Source organism: Pongo pygmaeus, chromosome 11 (genome assembly GCF_028885625.2).
Source record: "Pongo pygmaeus isolate AG05252 chromosome 11, NHGRI_mPonPyg2-v2.0_pri, whole genome shotgun sequence".
Lineage (NCBI taxonomy): Eukaryota > Metazoa > Chordata > Mammalia > Primates > Hominidae > Pongo > Pongo pygmaeus.
In genome coordinates, this window is record NC_072384.2 from 90,196,638 (window position 1) to 90,217,480 (window position 20,843).

The 20,843-nt window shown below is 41.1% G+C and overlaps 1 protein-coding gene across 8 annotated transcripts in view; it reads right to left on the bottom strand.

Annotated features, from left to right (window-relative positions):
- Positions 1–20,843, bottom strand: part of HIBCH (3-hydroxyisobutyryl-CoA hydrolase) — a 119,901-nt gene that overhangs the window by 6,408 nt on the left and 92,650 nt on the right. For 6 of the 8 annotated variants that reach the window (XM_063647729.1, XM_054476866.2, XM_054476869.2 and 3 more), the window contains one exon: positions 1,900–2,019. The exons of the other annotated variants lie outside the window; for them this stretch is intronic. In XM_063647729.1, coding sequence (XP_063503799.1) covers positions 1,900–2,019 — 120 coding nt within the window. The remainder of the gene's footprint in view (positions 1–1,899; positions 2,020–20,843) is intronic. 8 annotated transcript variants of the gene reach the window in all.

The window sequence follows — 20,843 nt, forward strand, 5'->3', positions numbered from 1 at the left end:
CCCAAGATAATGATTTAAACTGTTTTCTGCCTTTTCAACCTCTACCCCTGGAGCACACCTATGTACCTGGAATCTATGTACCTGGGTACCTCTAACAGTGTCTACGACATAGTAAGCACTCTCGTTTAGTAAGTAATGAATCTCCAAGGTTTTCTTAATTGCTGTTGGTGTCTTTCAGATTTAAATCTCCAACTCATTCCTCTAATCTCGAACTCCTAAATGCATTCCTTCCCTCACATCCAGCAAGACCTATCAATTCTATCTCCTACATGTGTCTCAAATCCATGTACTTCTCTCCATTGCCACCATGCTTGTCTCAGCACTACTATTTCATACCTGGATCACTGCAGGAAATCTATATCTGGTCTCTAAACCATTCTTGAACCTCTCCAACCCTATCTCCACACAGCAGCAACAATTTCCTTCTTAAAGCAAATTGAACCGAATGAAATGAAAAATCAAATCACCTCCTGCTTAAGCCCAAGAGTCTTCTCAACATACTCCTTTCTCATCCTTTAGGTCACAAATGAAGTGACATCACAAAGATATCTTCCCTGATCTACTTAAGGAGGTTTCCCATTGCCCCCCAACTCCCTCCTGTCCCTGCATCAATCTCTTCTATCACCAACCCTGTATGTTTTCCTTTAGAGTACTTATCACAATTTACAATTATGTTACTTATTTTATTTACTTGTTCCTTATAGTCTCAGTAGACTAAACCCATGAAAATAAAGGACTGTGTCTTCTTATTCAACAATATAAGGCTAACACTGAGCACAGTGCCTGGGACATAGCTAACATATTTGCTGAGAGAATGAAGGCAAGAATCAATCAATCTAGGCAGTGCACTAAAAGTGTAATGAAAAACATGGAATGTGTGAGGTATACAGGAGAGTGGTCAAGAGTGCAGGCACTGGAGTAAGACTGCCTGGTTTCATATGCCATATCTCTGTCACTTAATAGCTGCACAACTTTAGGCAGGTTACACCACTATATCACAATTTCTTCATGTGTAAAATGGAGTCAATAACAGTACCTATCCTTCTAGAGATACCATAAGATTTAATGGAGCAAATGCATATAAAGTGCCTAGCGTAGTACCCGCACATAATAAACAATAGACGTCAGCTGCCATTTACATCCCACCAGGAGTGACTTTAAGACATGGCTAACAGAGTTATTTCTAACTAGATGAACTACATTGAACATCTTAATAACTATTACATTAAAGTCATTAGGAATGTCTCCTTTCTGGCTATTAAGCCAAATATTCCCTTTAGTCCATATATTAGTCTAAATAATAAGATGCTTCTTAAGGGTCCTCTGAACATAAAGGATGATTCTGCCTTTAAAGAGTTTGTCATCTGGAAGAATAAATAAATATAAATATGAGATGTTTCATGAAATCAATATTCCATGTGATTATTGTCCACTTTATGTTTACAATGGTACTTTAATAATGCTCATTATTTTAAACACGTAACAGACTAATAACTTCCATTTGTGCATTTACTTTATATATATTATCTGCTTATAAATAATCCTCTTCATTTTACCAATGAGGGAATTCACATTTACAGAGTTTATATGCCTTGCCCAAGGTCACAGAGACCATCGCTGAAAGACATTAATTTCTATTCTGAATTCCTTTAAGATGAGGTTAGAGAGCTTCTTACACTGACATGCAAATGTAATTGCTATTTTATAAAGGCTTAATAACAATCTGGATAGCAATACTTCCACACATCTAAAGCTAACTGGCCCGTTGTGTTTTTGTAGAGTAAATTTACAGGTGGTTTTAGTTTTCTTGTTTGCACTTAGTGTATTTTACAAGTTCTACAATAAACATATGTTACTTTTGAACTAAAAAACGACTTTTTTTTTTTTTTTAATTCTTACCATACAAGCTTGACTTAGCCGATACTCCATAGTTAGTACTTCTTGCAAGGTCTTTGAAGACCCCTCCATGAGTTGCCTTAGAGTGATCTTTAGAGATGTTGGAGACATTTTATTAATTACCTTTTGGGGGAAAAAATTTACTACTGTTAGTCCAATAGTTCCTTTATTGTCTATAATAAATGAGCAGAGTGTCTATGTAAATAATATTAAAATATGCCAAAATCTCATGAAAGATTATACCCTAGCTTAATCCTGCCAAAGCATCAAACAAAAGTTTTCTAATCTGCTACAAAAACAAAACATCATTCCACAAGTGGAATAAATTCTGTAGCTGTGACTAATAAAATAAATCTGTATTTGTAGTTAGCCTATCATAAATTATGCCAACTCGCTAAGCAAACAGCAATTACACTTAAATAAAATCAATACGCACCTTACAAACCAATCATATTCATGGAGTGAAGGAAATAACGCATACAGTGGTCCATTTCTGGGACAAAGTGCCTTGAATCGGCATAGGTCAGCAAACTACAGAAGAAACAGGATACTAGGCCCCTGCTTGGATAGCCAATGCCTGCTTGTCAGCCTCCCCCTTTGTCCCCCTTTCTCCCACTTAGTTGCCCTCACCTGAACCAAAGAAGTTTAGCCTAGATAAAAGTTTACTAGTCTGCAAAATAGCTCACTTTGTCTGTTCTTATCATCCTGCCCAGCTACTTAGGTCGTAAGTCAAATACTTGAAGAGCTCCTGAACTAAGTAGGATTACAACGCATTGTGGGCTGCAACAAAATGCAGCAAGACAACCCTAAAAAAAAACACCTAAAGCTGCTGCCTAACACTCAACAGGTGACATCCGGGACGACTGTGCCCCTGTAGTACTCAGCCTATAAGGAACCGGTGGAGGGACCTGTGCACTAGGAGATAAGTTGCTTGTTAAAACTGTGCCAGGTGTGCCTGCACACCAGACACCCAATCTTGCAAGACCATCATTGAAAGTCTCGCTTTCGCTACTGTCCGGGTCTCTGAGTCCATTCTGTGGGTTTGGACGGGTGAATTGTTTCTCACAACCTGGTGGCCATCTCTGTGCCTGTGTGGAGTTAAGACTCCAGCCGAGAAGGGAGACACACCCCACTTGATTTATGTGGCCTGCTCTGGATGTCTTGGCTCCCCGCAGAAGCCACAGACAAACCCGAGACTTGTTCAGGAGACAGCGGAGGTGACACATGGAGAAAAGCAGACACCGTGGCAACCAGCCAACCTCGTGCATGATCCAAGGCAGGAAAGTTGGACTATCAGTACTGCCTTGGTGTTGGGGCATTTTCAGAGAACCCGGAGTGTGCAAGAAACCTCCATTAAGTGGGGCTGAGTACACAGCGAAAACCTCAGACACAGAGACAAAGTGAAAATGGGAAACAGGAATTCTAGGCCTACAGAACAAAGGAAACAGTGAACTAAAAAGACCCCCTCTGACATTCTCCCAGATAGTCCGTTGGGGAGAATGTTGCAGGTTTGAATGGATAATCCCCAAACCAGGAACAAGGAAAAGCAAAAGATGATAGAGTATTGCTGTTTTATCTGGCCCAAAAAGCCCATTTGTCAGCCTTCGGTCTTTTGGCCTAAGTTTGGCTCAGATGAGGACTGGGTGTGCCAAGCTTTAATTCTCTACGTGAATGATAAAATCCATCGTCACAAGAGGATGTGGGTTATGTTCTTTGTTGGATTAGTGATTTAACCCCATGTTCCCCCTTAAAGAGGAAGAGCAGAGTAAAGAGCCCTCACCCAGTAAAAAGCCCTGGGACCCCCAACACACTTGCCCCTCCCCCAAACATCTCACAAGGTAGAGGACAGGGAGATCAGGGGGCAACAGGAAGGTCGGAGAAAGAGGAATCTGGGGATCATGAAGGAGCTAAACCCAATGCTCCCTTAAATCCTTATCCAAACTTGAGGAAAGAATTAGAACAATGTAAGAAGGACATTGAGAATTTCCCTATTTCTTCTGAACAGTAGACGTCTAATATGTACTCTCTTAGAGAAGTCCCTATGGGACAGGGAGGAGTTGGGTTTGTGAATACGCCTCTAACAAGTATTGAGGTTAGGAATTTTAAAAAGGAAATGAGGCCATTCTTGGAAGATCCCCTCGGTTTAGCAGAGCAAACCTCGGCTTAGCAGAGATCCCCTCGGTTTAGCAGCTAGATCAATTTTTAGGACCCGATTTTTATACTTAGGCTGAGATGATGTCAATCATGAATATTGTGTTTACTGGGGAAGACAGGGGAATAATTATAAGGGCAGCCATAACCATTTGGGAAAGACAGCATCCTCCCGGGCAAGAAGTCCTGCCAACTGAGCAGAAATTCCCAAATGCAGATCCTGGATGGGATAACAATAAAGAGATCAGGCCCAAATGCAGGACCTAAGGGAACGAATAATTAAAGAGATTAAAAAGTCCACTCCTAGGACATAAAATGTCTCAAAAGCATTTGAGATTCAACAACAAAAAAACCGGAGACTCCTTCTGTGTTGCCGCAGAGGCTCAGGGATCAAATGAGAAAATACTCAGGATTAAGCCAAAGGACCCAGTAGGGCAAGGCCTTTAATTTTAAAGGTTAATTTTCTGACTAAAAGCTGGCCTGATATTACTAAGAAACTGCAAAAGGTTAATGGATAGAATGAAAAACCAATTAAGGAATTACTAAGGGAAGCTCAGAAGGTTTCTGTAAGAAGAAAGGGGTAAAGATGAAAAGAAAGGAAATCAGAAAGATAAAGGGGAGGAAACGGCAAACGTAGAGGGCCAGAAAGAGTTAAGCTGCTGACCCTGAAGGCAAGGGAAAGCCCGGTGCACAGCTGTGTGTGTGGGAGCCCCTGGACTAAGCAGCCGAGACAGGGAAGGCAGTATAAGACACTGTGCAGGCACGCTAGTGCCCAGAGAAAAAGAGTCAGAACTGTCTGTCAGACATGGGGGAGCCAGGGCACAGTTAAGGCTCAGCTCATGCCCTGAGAGAGAAAGAGGAAGAAACTGAGTGTGAGGGAAAAAGGAAATAGGGGATGACAGAGAGAGAGATAAAAGAAGAAAATGAGCAAGAGAGAGACTGGAAAAGACAAAGATCAAAGAGACACAGAAGGTGAGACAGGGGAGAAAAATAATGTAAAAGGAAGAAAGAGTACAAGAAGAGGTGAGAGGATGTGGAGAGACTGGCAGGGCTGGGGGAAGGTTCTAGAGGCTCAAGCAACAAGGAGGTGCAGGAAAAGGGTGCAGTGTGGCCACTGAGGCAGGACAGAGCCTGGGAACTGGGCAATGCAAATGAGAAAGGGATGTGGAGGAGAGTTTAGGATCAGGAGTAGTGGGTTGCCTATGGATGGCTGTTTGTCAGAAGGCGGTAGAAAGGATCCAGATTATGGAAGGGTAAATGGATGAAATGACCATTAAGGTTTTGTTGTTGTTTTACTGAGAGGCTGTAAGTCCACCATGGGCAGCTGTCAGTAAGGCTGCAGAAGGTCTGGGGGGCTACATAAGTTAGATCAGAGGGTTGTAAACTCAAATGACTACAGGGCCAGTAAATGATGAGGAGGAGGGCTGCAGGGCTGTGTAGGGACTGTGACTAACTGAAGAGGGCACACCCTGTTAAAGGGGCCATAGCTGCTCAGCTGTGATGCCAAATTGTCTGCTTTGTCAGAGGCCAGAATTCTTTATATCTAAAATGGGATTTTTAAATGCTGGTTATCAGTTCAAAAAACTTAAAAACCCAATACAGGCAAAAGAGGATGCCAGTTTGCAATCCCTGAAGTAGAGAATGCTCATGCTGGGGAGAAGTCTGCCAAGACGCTTTGAGGTGGGATGTATAGAAGTTCTATTTCCCAGAGCTTGGCTGGGCTGGGGGAGGATCCCTGCAGCTGAGGAGGAGGAAAAGCCACTAAGTCCCCTCCCAGAGCAGGACAAACCAGAGACCCTTTACAATTGCTGGGTCACCAGCAGGGGTGGTGTGGAATACAAACAGTACAGCTCTTGGCCTGCCAGGGAGAGGAATGGTGTCTTCAAAGCAAAGAAAGAGGAAGTGCGGGTGGAGCCAGGAATACTTTTGCTAATGAAAGTGCCCCTCAGGAAAGGTGCCACAGGCTGTTAGCTCTTCAAACCAGCAGCTCTTGGCCCAGTGCCAGACCCAGCAGGGCCCGACCAAAGGCACCCTGGGAAGCCAGCTGGTCAGTCCCTTGCCTCCCCAAGTTCCTCCTGGGATCAGTGGGCCCTGGGGAAGTGCCTAACCTAACTCCAGCCTGTAAGCCCAGCACTTTCTGAGGCTGAGGCAGGTGGATCACCTGAGGTCAAGAGTTCAAGACCAGCCTGGCCAACATGGTGAAACCCTGTCTCCACTAAAACTACAAAAATCAGCTGGGTGTGGTGACACATGCCTGTAATCCCAGCTACTTGGGAGGCTGAAGCAGGAGAATAGCTTGAACCCAGGAGATGGAGGCTGCAGTGAGTTGAGATCACACACTGCACTCCAGCCTGGGTGACAGAGCGAGATTCTGTCTTAAAACAAAAAAACAGACTACTGGAAAAAGACCTCCTGGGTTAAGGCCATATTTAGGCAGGACTACTAACCTTTCTACTATGAAAATCAAAGACCAATTTTTTAAAAATTATATACTGGGCATATCCTCCACCCTGACATCCCTTAGGTTAAAAAAACTTCTAACTCGAACCCTGCCTCTTGAGTTCACAGTTCACCACTTCCAGGCTGGCAACTCGGTGCTAATTAAAACCTGGAAAGAAGACATGCTCCACCCAAGCTGGGAAAGTCCATATAAAGTGCTCCTAATCACTAAAATAGCCGTATAAACAGCTGAACCGGGGTAAGCACACTACACTCAGGTCAAGAGACTGGTAAAAGAACCCCTGAAAGAAAGGGAAAAGGGTGAATACGGAGAGTATAAATCACCTAAGAAACCCTTAAAGCTAACTCTAAGGAAAACCTAAAAGGAAGCTATGAGCAGGCTCCATCATTGGGTGTGGATACGGTTAGGATTAATCCTAACACGAGGGGTGAAAGGAAACCTAAGTGTTGGATAGGGCCCAGTACTAGGGGTGGAAAGTAGGAAATATCTAATCAAACTAACAGTCAACATAACTAAAACCTCCACCCCCACCCCACAAACTATAAAATTTAATGCCTGCCAAGTCTTACCTTGCAGGAATTCACGGAACCAAAAGTAGTTGTCACAAGCAGACAAATATCTATGTCCTGAAACAGACCGTTATTGGGCCCCTGTGCTAGCTGGAATCAGGTCTGGTGGACCACACAATATCAAGGCCAGCTGAGTCATTCTTCTGAAAACCAACCCTTAAAAAATAAACTATAAGGGCCCCATGCTACCTAACTGTAAAAATTTAAAATGCAATCCTATATCAATTACCATAAACAACCCAGCTACTCTAGACCAGGAACCCTGGAGGTATACATTAGGAATAATGATCTCAGGAAGGGATTCCGTGGGATGGTTAGCTCTTAGGCAAATCACCAATTCCACCCCAAGCCCACCCAGAATTACTAGAACTCCTGGTCTTACTACTTCCTTTAACCCACCAGACAATGACCCTTAAGACAACTAACTTAAGGCAGACTTTAAAAATTAAAAATATGGGGATGTAACTGCCTGGGTTGAATGGGTCAAATTTTCAGTACTAGCTCTTAATAGAAGCAACAGTTATGCATGCTCTGCTGGGCGGCCTCAAGCACTGGTAGTTCCGTTTCCCCTAAAATGGGATACCAATCCCAAAGGAATGCATTGCATGTTGGCTCTATACCAGGACAGGGATGCATGGGGAAATGAAACTTGCAAAAGTTTATTATTGCTCTTTCCAACCTTGCAAAGGTCAAATCCTAGAGCGATCCCTTCTTTCTCCATAGGGAATATAAACCACTCCTCTTGCCTCTCTAGACAGGGGACAGAGTTCAGTAAGCCCGTGGGAAAACTCTCAACTTGTACCCACATCCTAAATGTTACTGGTAAGTCAAACAAAGGCAACTACTCAGCTCTTCATATACCCCAGGCTAATGTCTGGTGGTATTATGGGAAACGGAACCTCCATAACCTGTTACTGTCCAACTGGACTGGGACTTGTGCCTTAGTTCACTTGGCTATTCCATTCACCTTGGCATTCCAGAAGATCTCCAAGAATCCACATGGCCACTGAAGTTGGAGAAATCTAACAAATTCTTTTAATTCTAACATTTATATTAACTCAATAGAGAAGTCCCTAAAGGAGTACCTAATAAATTTAAGAACTAAAGGACACAAAAATAAATGCAGAAATGGGACAAATAGGAGTAGAAAGAAAAAAAGGAGAGAATTGAAGGAAATAACGTATACCATGGTCCATTTCCAGAACAAAGTGCCATGAATCAGCTTAGGTCAGCAAACCACAGAAAAAACAGGATATACTAGGCCCCTGTTTGGATAGCTGATGCCTCCTTGTTGGCCTCCCACTTCCTCCACCACTTAGTTTCTCTCACCCGAACCAAAGAATTTGAGTCTAAAATAAAAGTTTATTAGTCTGCAAAACAGCTCACTTTGTTTGTTCTTATCAGCCTGCCCAACAACTTAGGTCATAAATCAAATACTTGAAGAGCCCCTGAGCTAACTAGGATTGCAGTGCATTGTGGGCTGCAACAAAATGCAGCAAGACAACCCTAAAAACACACCTAAAGCCCTGCCTAACAATCAATAGGTGATATGACCTACAGTACTACTCAGCCTATAAGGAACCGGGGGAGAGTCCTGCACACTAGGGGATAAATTGCTTGTTAAAACCGTGCTGGGTGTGCCTGCACGCCAGACACTCAATCTTGCAAGACTGTCATTAAAAGTCTCGCTTTCGCTATTGTCCAGGTCTCTGAGTCCATTCTGTGGGTTTGGATGGACAGAGGACATTTTATTTTACAATGTAAAGAAGATGAAGGAGTAGAAATACCGTAGCTCTTTCCTACTCTGTGACTCCAGAGAAGTGTCTTAACTATAGTCTTCACCTAAAAATAAATCTACTCACCTTGGAAAGAGAGAAGACAATTCAAGATTACGTACAGCACTTGTCTATAGCATTTAAGTATTTAATAAAATAAGAATTACAGACCTGACTTGTTGGCTACAATGCTATGCCACTCCTTTCGAAATTAAAGGTGCTATCACTAGTTCCAAGACATATCTATGATCATGACTTCAACAGCTGCTGCAAGAGGTCATTACATGCTATGTACATCTGATGCCTGTGCTTTCCTTTATAATCACAACAGATACTTTTCAAGTTTATTGTTGAATGACTATTTCAAAGGTTTAGACTTTACCTGAGTTCAAGAATTCCCTACTTCAAGATTCTGTGTTCTTTGTAGCATCCTTAATTCTGGCAACCAGATTCAAGGAACAGAGTAAATGGATAGGACAGAATCTTACATAGCAGTTGCCAGAGCTAATTAAACAGATGACTACAGTACAGGAAAAGTTCAAGGAAAATCAGTATCCTACCTACAGTCACGGTGCTGCCGAAGAGAAAAGATGAGAAGGAAAGAAAAATAATTAAGGGCATTGATAAAACTAGTTCTTCATGGGAACTCATTCTTTGCCCTAGGTGCTTTATGAACATTCTCCCATTTAATGCCCCCGATTACAATGTACTCCACTGGCCTTTCTGGTTGCAGGGCATCCAAGGCAGTCTGCATACTGTGCTAACAGGCCCCACCCTTTCTGTAGGCAAGCAGAAGACATTGAGTCCATTTTGCTGACAAAATCACTAGTTTTCTTTAGCAGGGAACAATACCATCTATTACCTTAGGTGAAAACCTGGAAGAACTTCATTGACAATGCTAAAAGGTGTGTTTAAGGGAGTGACATGACCACTTTCTGGCTTCATATGCAAGGTCAATGAAGCTCCAATTCCCTAACAGTGCTGCCAGATGCAAGCACACAATTGTTCCTCAGCACTACCATTATGATTTACTGCTTATGGTTTCCATTTCTTGGTTTGGCACTTTGTATGTAACCTGGATTTCTCAAAACACAGAAATCTATCTTTTGCTATATTTCCTCAGTTGGTTATCAATTAATTTTATAAGAAAGGCTGCACAGGACCCGTTTATCTGTGCTTGTTTCATACACACACACACACACACACACACACACAAATAAGAAGAAAACCTTATTTAAAAAGCTCTGTTGGTTCAGAGATTTCATAAAATTCTAATTAAGAATCCTTACAGTTTCTAACAACTCTTAGTATGCTGTCAATTTAGCACAGTCTTCGAGTTTGGACTCTACCGTCAGAAAGTGCTGGGTTAGAATCCTAGGCTTCACCACCTTCTAGATGACTGATCATAGTATCCTCATTTGTAAAACAGGGATAATAATACTGCCAACCTCATAAAAATGATATGGCAGGGCATGATGGTGCACTGAAACCAGGCAAAACAGGGACGAGAAGAAATATTTATTAAACACATTTCCCTTAGCTTTCATGAGGATACATTAACACGTTTAATCACAATTTGGGAAAGGGCATGGCAGCATACAAATTTTACAGATAAGGAAACCTGGCTCTGATACTGATAGGGACAGGAGGCACAGAAATTCTAGGAAGAGGGTGGGTCCCCCAGTAATGGCCCCACCCTCAAGCGTGAAACCACGGCCCAAAGTGAGAACACACATTGCTGTTTTCCTGCTCGAATGTTGCCTTTTCCAGAATCACCCTTGGCCTTCCCCACTCCCCAACCAGTGCCCATAAAAACCTCACCCAGCAGAGAGAGGAGGAGAAGTAGCAAGATGATGGAGACTACGGTTGGACATTGGAGAGAGGCAGCTTGACTTCAGAGGGATGGCTTGACAGCACTGCTTTGGAGAGGAATCTGGCCAGGATGGCCAGACTCCAGGGGAATATTATCTTCCCACTCCATTCCCTTTTCAGCTCCCCTTCCTTGAGAGCCACTTTCATCAACAATAAAATCTCCTGCATTTAATATCTCCAATATGTTCATGAGACCTCATTCCCCCTGGATGTCGGACAAGAACACACTCAGATGCAGGTGCAAAAGTCTGGCACACTGACCCTCCACTGAGCTGCTAACACGTAAGCCATCAGCAGACGGCAAAGCTAAAAAAGCACTGACTGTAACACTCTTTCTGGGCTTCAGGGGTCATAGGCACCCCCTAGACGCTGCTGCTGGGCTGCACAGTTTTGCTCCCGTCAGTGCCCAAAAGCCCTCACCCCAGCTTCTGCACCCACTCACCTGCATTCCCCATCTCCTGTGAGCGGTGGAAAGTAGCAGGACCAAGCGAATGGAGTCTGTCCCTGCTGGCACAGAAACGGCCGGCTAGTCCTAGCACCTGTGCACTACAGTTACCACCCATGAAGTTGTCAGGGAAAATTTCCTGCTTCCATATGAATTTGTCTAAGGTTCAAGAATGTCAAAGGCTGAAGAAGTCAAAAAGGAGGAGAAAAAAAAAACCCCAAGAAGAAAACATTGCATCAGGTAATAATTAGAAGTGAGTATCTCAAAAACGACATTTATGCAGCCAACAAGCATATGAAAAAATGCTCATCATCACTGGTCATTAGAGAAATGCAAATCAAAACCACAATGAGATACCATCTCACGCCAGTCAGAATGGCGATCATTAAAAAGTCAGGAAAAAACAGATCCTGGAGAGGTTGTGGAAAAATAAGAACGCTTTTATACTATTGGTGGGACTGTAAACTAGTTCAACCATTGTGGAAGACAGTGTGGTGATTCTTCAAGGATCTAGAACTAGAAATACCATTTGACCCAGCAATCCCATTACTGGGTATATACCCAAAGGATTATAAATCATTCTATGAGAAAGACACATGCACACGTATGTTTACTGCAGCACTATTCAAAATAGCAAAGACTTGGAACCAACCCAAATGTCCATCAATGACAGACTGGATTAAGAAAATGTGGCACATATACATCATGGAATACTATGCAGCCATAAAAAAGGATAAGTTCATGTCTTTTGCAGGGACATGGATAAAGCTGGAAACCATCATTCTCAGCAAACTATCACAAGATCAGAAAACCAAACACCACATGTTCCCACTCATAAGTGGGAGTTGAACAATGAGAACATATGGACACAGGGAGGGGAACATCACACACTGAGACCTGTTGGGAGTTGGGGGTTAGGGGAGGGATAACATCAGGAGAAATACCTAATGTACGTGACAGGTTGATGGGTGCAGCAAACCACCAGGGCACGTGTATATCTATGTAATAAAACTGCACGTTCTGCACATGTAACCCAGAACTTACAGTATAATAAAAATAAATAAATAAGAGAAAGGGTCTTGCTATGTTGCCCAGGCTGGCCTCAAACTCCAGGGCTCAAGGGATCCTATATACTCAGCCTCCTGAGTATATAGTACTACATGCATGCCACCATGCCCTACTAAGTAACTCCTTTTTTGTTCACCACTATTTCCTTAGCTCCAAGAACAATGCCTGATAAGTGGTAGTCACTCAATAAATATTGCTGAGTTGGGCTGGTAGGCATGAAGAAAAACAGAGTCAAGGAAAGGCTCTTTGTTTACAAAAGCTTTCTGAAAATAATGGTAGAAGAAAATGTGCCAATAACCAAAGAAGGCAAAATTGAAGAAACTGAAAGAGGGAGAAAATTAATATAATTAGTTCTTAGAGGAGGCAGGAAAGGATACAATGAGAGCATGGAAAGGGCTATTGCCCTTGGCAAGGAAGTGAGGGACATGTTAGAGAAAAATCAAAGAAGGGAAGATGAAGAAAGCTAAAGGAGCTCATGTAATATACCTTCAATTGTTAAAAAGAGAACACAGAAGATGGCTGACTAGGAAGAACTCCAGTCTACAGCTCCCAGAGTGAGCAACGCAGAAAACGGGTGATTTCTGTATTTCCAACTGAGGTACCGGGTTCATCTCACTGGGGCTTGTCAGACAGTGGGTGCAGGCCACGGAGTGTGAGCCAAAGCAGGGTGGGGGATCGCCTCACCCGAGAAGCAAAAGGGGTCGGGGAATTCCCTTTCCTGGCCAAGGGAAACCGTGACAGACGGTACCTGGAAAATCGGGACACTCCCACCCTAACACTGCGCTTTTCCAACGGTCTTAGCAAACGGCACACCAGGAGATTATATCCCACACCTGGCTTGGAGGGTCCCATGCCCACAGAGCCTCACTCACTGCTAGCACAGCAGTCTGAGATCGAACTACAAGGTGGCAGCAAGGCTGGGGAAGGGGCGTCTGCCATTGCTGACCCTTGAGTACGTAAACAGAGCAACAGGGAAGCTCGAACTGGGTGGAGCCCACCGCAGATCAAGGACGCCTGCCTGCCTCTGTAGACTCCACCTCTGGGGTCAGGGCTTAGCAAATTGGATAAAGAGTCAAGACTCATCAGTGTGCTGTATTCAGGAGACCTATCTCATGTGCAGAGACACACACAGGCTCAAAATATAGGGATGGAGGAAGATCTACCAAGCAACTGGAAAACAAAAAAAAGCAGGGGTTGCAATCCTAGTCTCTGATAAAACAGATTTTAAACCAACAAAGATCAAAAGAGACAAAGAAGGCCATTACATAATGGTAAAGGGATCAATTCAACAAGAAGAGCTAACTATCCTAAATATATATGCACCCAATACAGGAGCACCAAGATTCATAAAGCAAGTCCTTAGAGACCTGCAAAGAGACTCAGACTCCCACACAACAATAATAGGAGACTTTAACACCACACTGTCAACATTAGGCAGATCAACGAGACAAAAAGTTAACAAGGATACCCAGGAATTGAAGTCAGCTCTGCACCAAGTGGATCTAACAGACATCTACAGAACTCTCTACCCCAAATCAACAGAATATACATTCTTCTCAGCACCACATCACAGTTATTCCAGAACTGACCACACAGTTGCACTCCTCAGCAAATGTAAAAGAACAGAAATTTTAACAGTCTCTCAGACCACAGTGCAATCAAACTAGAACTCAGGATTAAGAAACTCACTCAAAATCGCTCAGCTACTTGGAAACTGAACAACCTGCTCCTGAATGACTACGAGGTACATAACGAAATGAAGGCAGAAATAAAGATGTTCTTTGAAACCAGTGAGAACAAAGACGCAACATACCAGAATCTCTGGGACACATTTAAAGCAGTGTGTAGAGGGAAATTTATAGAACTAAATGCCCACAAGAGAAAGAAGGAAAGATCTAAAATTGACACCCTAACATCACAATTAAAAGAACTAGAGAAGCAAGAACAAACACATTCAAAAGCTAGCAGAAGGCAAGAAATAACTAAGATCAGAGCAGAACTGAAGGAAACAGAGACACAAAAAAATCAATGAATCCAGGACCTGGTTTTTTGAAAAGATCAACAAAATTGATAGACCACTAGCAAGACTAATAAAGAAGAAAAGATTAAAGAATCAAATAGACGGAACAAAAAATGTTAAAGGGGATATTACCACCAATCCCACAGAAATACAAACTACCATCAGAGAATACTATAAACACCTCTATGCAAATAATCTAGAAAATCTAGAAGAAATGGATAAATTCCTGGACACATATACCCTCCCAAGACTAAACCAGGAAGAAGTTAAATTCCTGAATAGACCAATAACAGGCTCTGAAATTGAGGCAATAATTAATAGCCCACCAACCGAAAAAACTCCAGGACCAGATGGATTCACAGCCGAATTCTACCAGAGGTACAAAGAGGAGCTGGTACCATTCCTTCTGAAACGATTCCAATCAACAGAAAAAGACGGAATCCTCCCTAACTCATTTTATGAGGCCAGCATCATTCTGATACCAAAGCCTGGTAGAGACACAACAAAAAAAGGGAATTTTAGACCAATATCCCTGATGAACATTGATGCAAAAATCCTCAATAAACTACTGGCAAACTGAATCCAGCAGCACATCAAAAAGCTTATCCACCATGATCAAGTTGGCTTCATCCCTGGGATGCAAGGCTTGTTCAACATACACAAATCAATAAACATAATCCATCATATAAACAGAACCAAGGACAAACACCACATGATTATCCAAATAGATGCAGAAAAGGGCTTCAACAAAATTTAATAGCCCTTCATGCTAAAAACTCTCAATAAACTAGGTATTGATGGAACATATCTCAAAATAATCAGAGCTATTTATGACAAATCCACAGCCATTATCATACTGAATGGGCAAAAACTGGAAGCACTCCCTTTGAAAACTGGCACAAGACAGGGATGCCCTCTCTCACCACTCCTATTCAACATAGTGTTGGAAGTTCTGGCTAGAGCAATCAGGCAGGGGAAAGAAATAAAGGGTATTCAGTTAGAAAAAGAGGAAGTCAGGCCGGGCGCGGTGGCTCACGCCTGTAATCCCAGCACTTTCGGAGGTCGAGGCAGGCGGATCACCTGAGGTCGGGAGTTCGTTACCAGCCTGACCAACATGGAGAAACACAGTCTCTACTAAAAATACAAAATTAGCCGGGCGTGGTGGCACATGCCTATAATCCCAGCTACTAGGGAGGCTGAGGCAGGAGAATCGCTTGAACCTGGGAGGCGGAGGTTGCAGTGAGCCAAGATCATGCCATTGCACTCCAGCCTGGGCAACAAGAGTGAAACTCCATCTCAAAAAAAAAAAAAAAAAAGGAAGTCAAATTGTCCCTGTTTGCAGATGACATGATTACATATTTAGAAAACCCCATCATCTCAGCCCAAAATCTCCTTAACCTGATAAGCAACTTCAGCAAAGTCTCCGGATACAAAAATCACACGCTTTCCTATACACCATTAACAGACAAACAGAGAGCCAAATCATGAGTGAACTCCCATTCACAATTGCTTCAAAGAGAATAAAATACCTAGGAATCCAACTTACAAGGGATGTGAAGGACCTCTTTAAGGAGAACTACAAACCACTGCTCAACGAAATAAAAGAGGACACAAACAAATGGAAGAACATTCCATGCTCATGGATGGGAAGAATCAATTCGTGAAAATGGCCATACTGCCCAAGGTAATTTATAGATTCATGCCATCCCCATCAAGCTACCAATGACTTCCTTCACAGACTTGGAAAAAACTACTTTAAAGTTCATATGGAACCAAAAGAGAGCCCACATTGCCAAGTCAATCCTAAGCCAAAAGAACAAAGCTGGAGACATCACTCTACCTGACTTCAAACTATACTACAAGGCTACAGTAACCAAAACAGCATGGTACTGGTACTAAAACAGAAATACAGACCAATGGAACAGAACAGAGCCCTCAGAAATAATACTACACATCTACAACCTTGACGAACCTGACAAAAAGAAGAAATGGGGAAAGGATTCCCTATTTAATAAATGGTGCTGGGAAAACTGGCTAGCCATATGTAGAAAGGTGAAACTGGATCCCTTCCTTACACCTTATACAAAAATTAATTCAAGATGGATTAAAGACTTAAATGTTAGACCTAAAACCATAAAAACCCTAGAAGAAAACCTAGGCAATACCATTCAGGACATAGGTATGGGCAAGGACTTCATGACTAAATCACCAAAAACAATGGCACAAAAGCCAAAATTGACAAATGGGATCTAATTAAACAGCAAAAGAAACTACCGTCAGAGTGAACAGGCAACCTACAGAATGGGAGAGAATTTTTACAATCTACCCATCTGACAAAGGGCTAATATCCACAATCTACAAAGAACTTAAACAAATTTACAAGAAAAAAAATCAAACAACCCCATCAAAAAGTGGGCAAAAGATATGAACAGACACTTCTCAAAAGAAGACATTTATGCAGCCAACAGACACTTGAAAAAATGCTGATCATCACTGGCCATCAGAGAAATGTAAATCAAAACCACAATGAGATACCAACTCACACCAGTTAGAATGACGATCATTAAAAAGTCAGGAAATGACAGGTGCTGAAGAGGATGTGGAGAAATAGGAACACTTTTACACTGTTGGTGGGACTGTAAACTAGTTCAACCATTGTGGAAGACAGTGTGGCAATTCCTCAAGGATCTAGAACTAGAAATACCATTTGACCCAGCCATCCCATTACCAAGTATATACCCAAAGGAGTATAAATTATGCTGCCATAAAAACACATGCACACATATGTTTATTGTGGCACTATTCACTATAGCAAAGACTTGGAACCAACCCAAATGTCCAACAATGATAGACAGGATTAAGAAAATGTGGCACATATACACCATGGAATACTATGCAGCCATAAAAAAGGATGAGTTCATGTCCTTTGTAGGGACATGGATGAAGCTGGAAATCATCATTCTCAGCAAACTATCACAAGGACAGAAAACCAAACACCACATGTTCTCACTCATAGGTGGGAATTGAACAAAGAGAACATTTGGACACAGGGCGGGGAACACCACACACCGGGGACTGTTGCGGGGTGGGGGGGGAGGGGGGAGGGATAGCATTAGGAGATATACCTAATGTAAATGATGAGTTAATGGGTGCAGCACAGCAACATGGCACATATACATAAGTAACAAAGCTACACGTTGTGCATATGTACCCTAGAACTTAAAGTATAATTTAAAAAAAAAAGAGAGAACACAGACTGTTCTAGAAAATTTGATAAATTATTGGGACTTGGATCTTTAGCTATGCCAGAAATGTGTATTGATATAATTTTGTACCCATACAACCTAGTGAACACATTTCTGCTTCTTATGGAACACTGGTCAGTGGCTCAACCCATTTATCTGACCCTTTAAAGATTTGTTTAAAGATTGGGGGAAGGAAAATCAGTTGTCTCCTATTGTCAAAGAGACAACTTCTTTTCTCCTTTACCAAACAATTCATATTCTCATTTCAATTCAAAAATATTGCTGAGCACTACAATGCACTACAGGGGAGACAATAACAGAGAGGACGTGATTCTTGCACTTAAAGAGCATTATCAGAACTATAATCACTGCCCTTTGGGTAACACCCCAAACAACCCTTCTTTTCACAAGTTTTATCAAGACATGGGAAATTTCTAACAAAAGGAAAACTCAGGATATTGCCTTTGCCACTCCCTTCAAAAGTCTCCCAGAATACCCAATAATATACAGCGTGACATGCATACTGTACGGGGTATGCAAAGGTAGAGGCTATATCCTGAGATTTCCTATGTATCTCCTATTGGTTCTATTTCTCTGGAGAACCCTAATATAGAACTCTAATTGTTTGGAATTCATGTATATTTAGATCATTTTACTTTTAAAAAATGCATTAAAAACAGAACTGATATTGACTTCCATTAAGTACAGAGTAGAGACAATGAACAGCAAATGAGGGTTTAAGAGCCTAATTAAAGAAAACAAATTGGCTTATCTCCTATCCAACTCAAAGGAATGCTTAAAGGTATAGGAAGAATATACATGGGTGTAATTTTGCTCTCCTCTGAATAAAGGCTATAGCATATTTCCAATCTGCTAACATGCTGTGAGATAAACTTTCTAATCCTTCAATTCAGAAACCAAATTCACTATTTCTAAAAACTTTCTTTGAACTGCTAAAAATACCATCAAGAAAAAAGTGTAAGCAAGCCACAGACGGCAACCAATAAAGTAATATTCAACGTTCTTTCCACATTACAGAGATCAGAGGGGAGGATAAAGCATTTGTTCATATTATATTAAAGAAATAATATGAATTGCAGATTTTTTTAAACACTTGCAAGGCACAAGAGAAATAAATCAGTGCAAAACAGGTCAAAACATACATTACCTGAAAGCACTTTCAGCAGAAACAATGTTTTCTACAAGGGCAAATAGTGCACAGCAAATAAAACTAAACTAAGAGACACTACTATTAGAAGCATCTTATATGGCTGGATTTTTTTTTTTTTTAAGGAAAATCTAAAACAGTCTATCCAATCACTTTTTTAACAAGTACGTAAAAACATAACAGTTAAATTGACAGGTAGCAAAAGTCCAAAATTTCTATTCTGCATTATGGTTGGTTACTGTAGAGAGCTTGTAATGAAATCTCTCATATATGCCTGTTCACAATCTTCTGAATACCTTCTCCACATTTTAATAGTTGCCTCTGTTGTAAGCTCCCCACTCTAATCAGTAAAATTAAAGGGTTTCTGTTTGGGTCCCCCAACGCTTTTGTAAGCTGTCTGTGCTGTCTGTGCCCCTTAATAAAACATTTTCTGCTTAAGAGTACCTGGTGTGAACTCTCTTTTCTACAACTAAGAATTCTGACCAATAAACAGCCTGAAAATATAAAGATGAAAAAATAAAGTAAATGGGGATGGTGGGTGGAAGAGAGAGGAAAAAAAAAAACAGTAGTAGTAAAAAAGGAATCATTACAGGTACCACAGACATCAAAAGATATTATGAACAACATTTCCAATAAATCTGACAACTTAAATAAAAGTCATGTATTCTTTATTAAAGAAATATAATCTTGGCTCACGTCTGTAATCCCAGCACTTTGGGAGGCCAAGGTGGGCAGATCACAAGATCAGGAGTTCGAGACCAGCCTGGCCAATAAGGTGAAACCCCATCTCTACTAAAAATACAAAAATTAGCTGGGTGTGGTGGCACGTGCCTATATTCCCAGATACTCTGGAGGCTGAGGCAGAAGAATCACTTGAACCCAGGAGGTGGAGGCTGCAGTGAGCCAAGATCGCGCCACTGCACTCCAGCCTGGGCAAGAGAGCAAGACTCAGTCTCCAAAAAAAAAAAAAAAAAAAAAAAAAAATATATATATATATATATATATAATCTATAATTACAAACTTTCTCGCAAAGGAAACTTCAGTCCCAGATGGCTTTACTAATAAAATTCATATTTTAAATTTATATAAACTTTTCCAGAGAACAGGGAAAACAGGAAACCTTTCCTACTTTGTTGTATGAGTCTAGCATAATCTTACTACTAAAACTTGACATGACAATTACAAGAAAAATTATAGACCAATCTCTCATAAACATAATGCAAAAATCCTAAACAACATACTAGCAAATCAAATCCAACAATATGTAAAACACGTATCATGAAAAAATAAGGCTTCTTCCAGAAATACAAAATTCGTTCTTTCAAAAGCCATTGTCCCAGAAACAGACTCCCATCTATCTACAATGTCATTTGATTTTTGACAAAAGACACCAATGAAATCCAATGGGGAAGAAAGAAGTCTTTTCAACAAACTGTGCTGGAACAATTATATAATAACGTGGGAAAAAATTAACCTGACTTCTATATTTTACACTATGCACAAAAAATTAACGTGAGATAGATCTAGACCTAAACAAAAAAGCAGTAACTAGAAATCTTCCAGAAGAAAGCACAGGAAGATATTCTGCAAGTAGCTAAAGTTTTCTTACGACACAGAAATCAATACTCATAAAAGAGAAAAACAAAGATAAATTAGACTTCCTCAAAATTAAAAACATTTGATCATCGAAAATTACTGTAATTTACATTAATAAAGGGCAAAAATCATATGATCATCTCAATAGATGCAGCAAAATAAGCATGATAAAATCCAACACTCATTCAAAACAGTAATTACCGAAAAAGCTCTTTACCAACTAGGCATAGAATGAACTTCTTCACACTGATAAAGAATATCCACAGAAAACCTACAAAACTCAACATTTTTAATGTTCTTAAAAGCTTTCCCCTTAAGACTGGGAATAAGACAAAGATAGCTATCATCACCTCTATTGAACATTTTGTTGGCAGTGCTAGCCAGTATAGGAAGCTGGTGAGAAGGGGGAAATAAAGGGGGTATGAGAGGGAGGGAGGAAGGGAGAGAGGGAGGGGAGAAGAAAAGGAAAAGAAGGAATAAAGGAAGAATGAAATATGACATTATGTATACAAATGATGAAAATTCAAACTAATCTGCAAACCATAAATAACTCACTTAAAAAATAAGTGAGTTTAG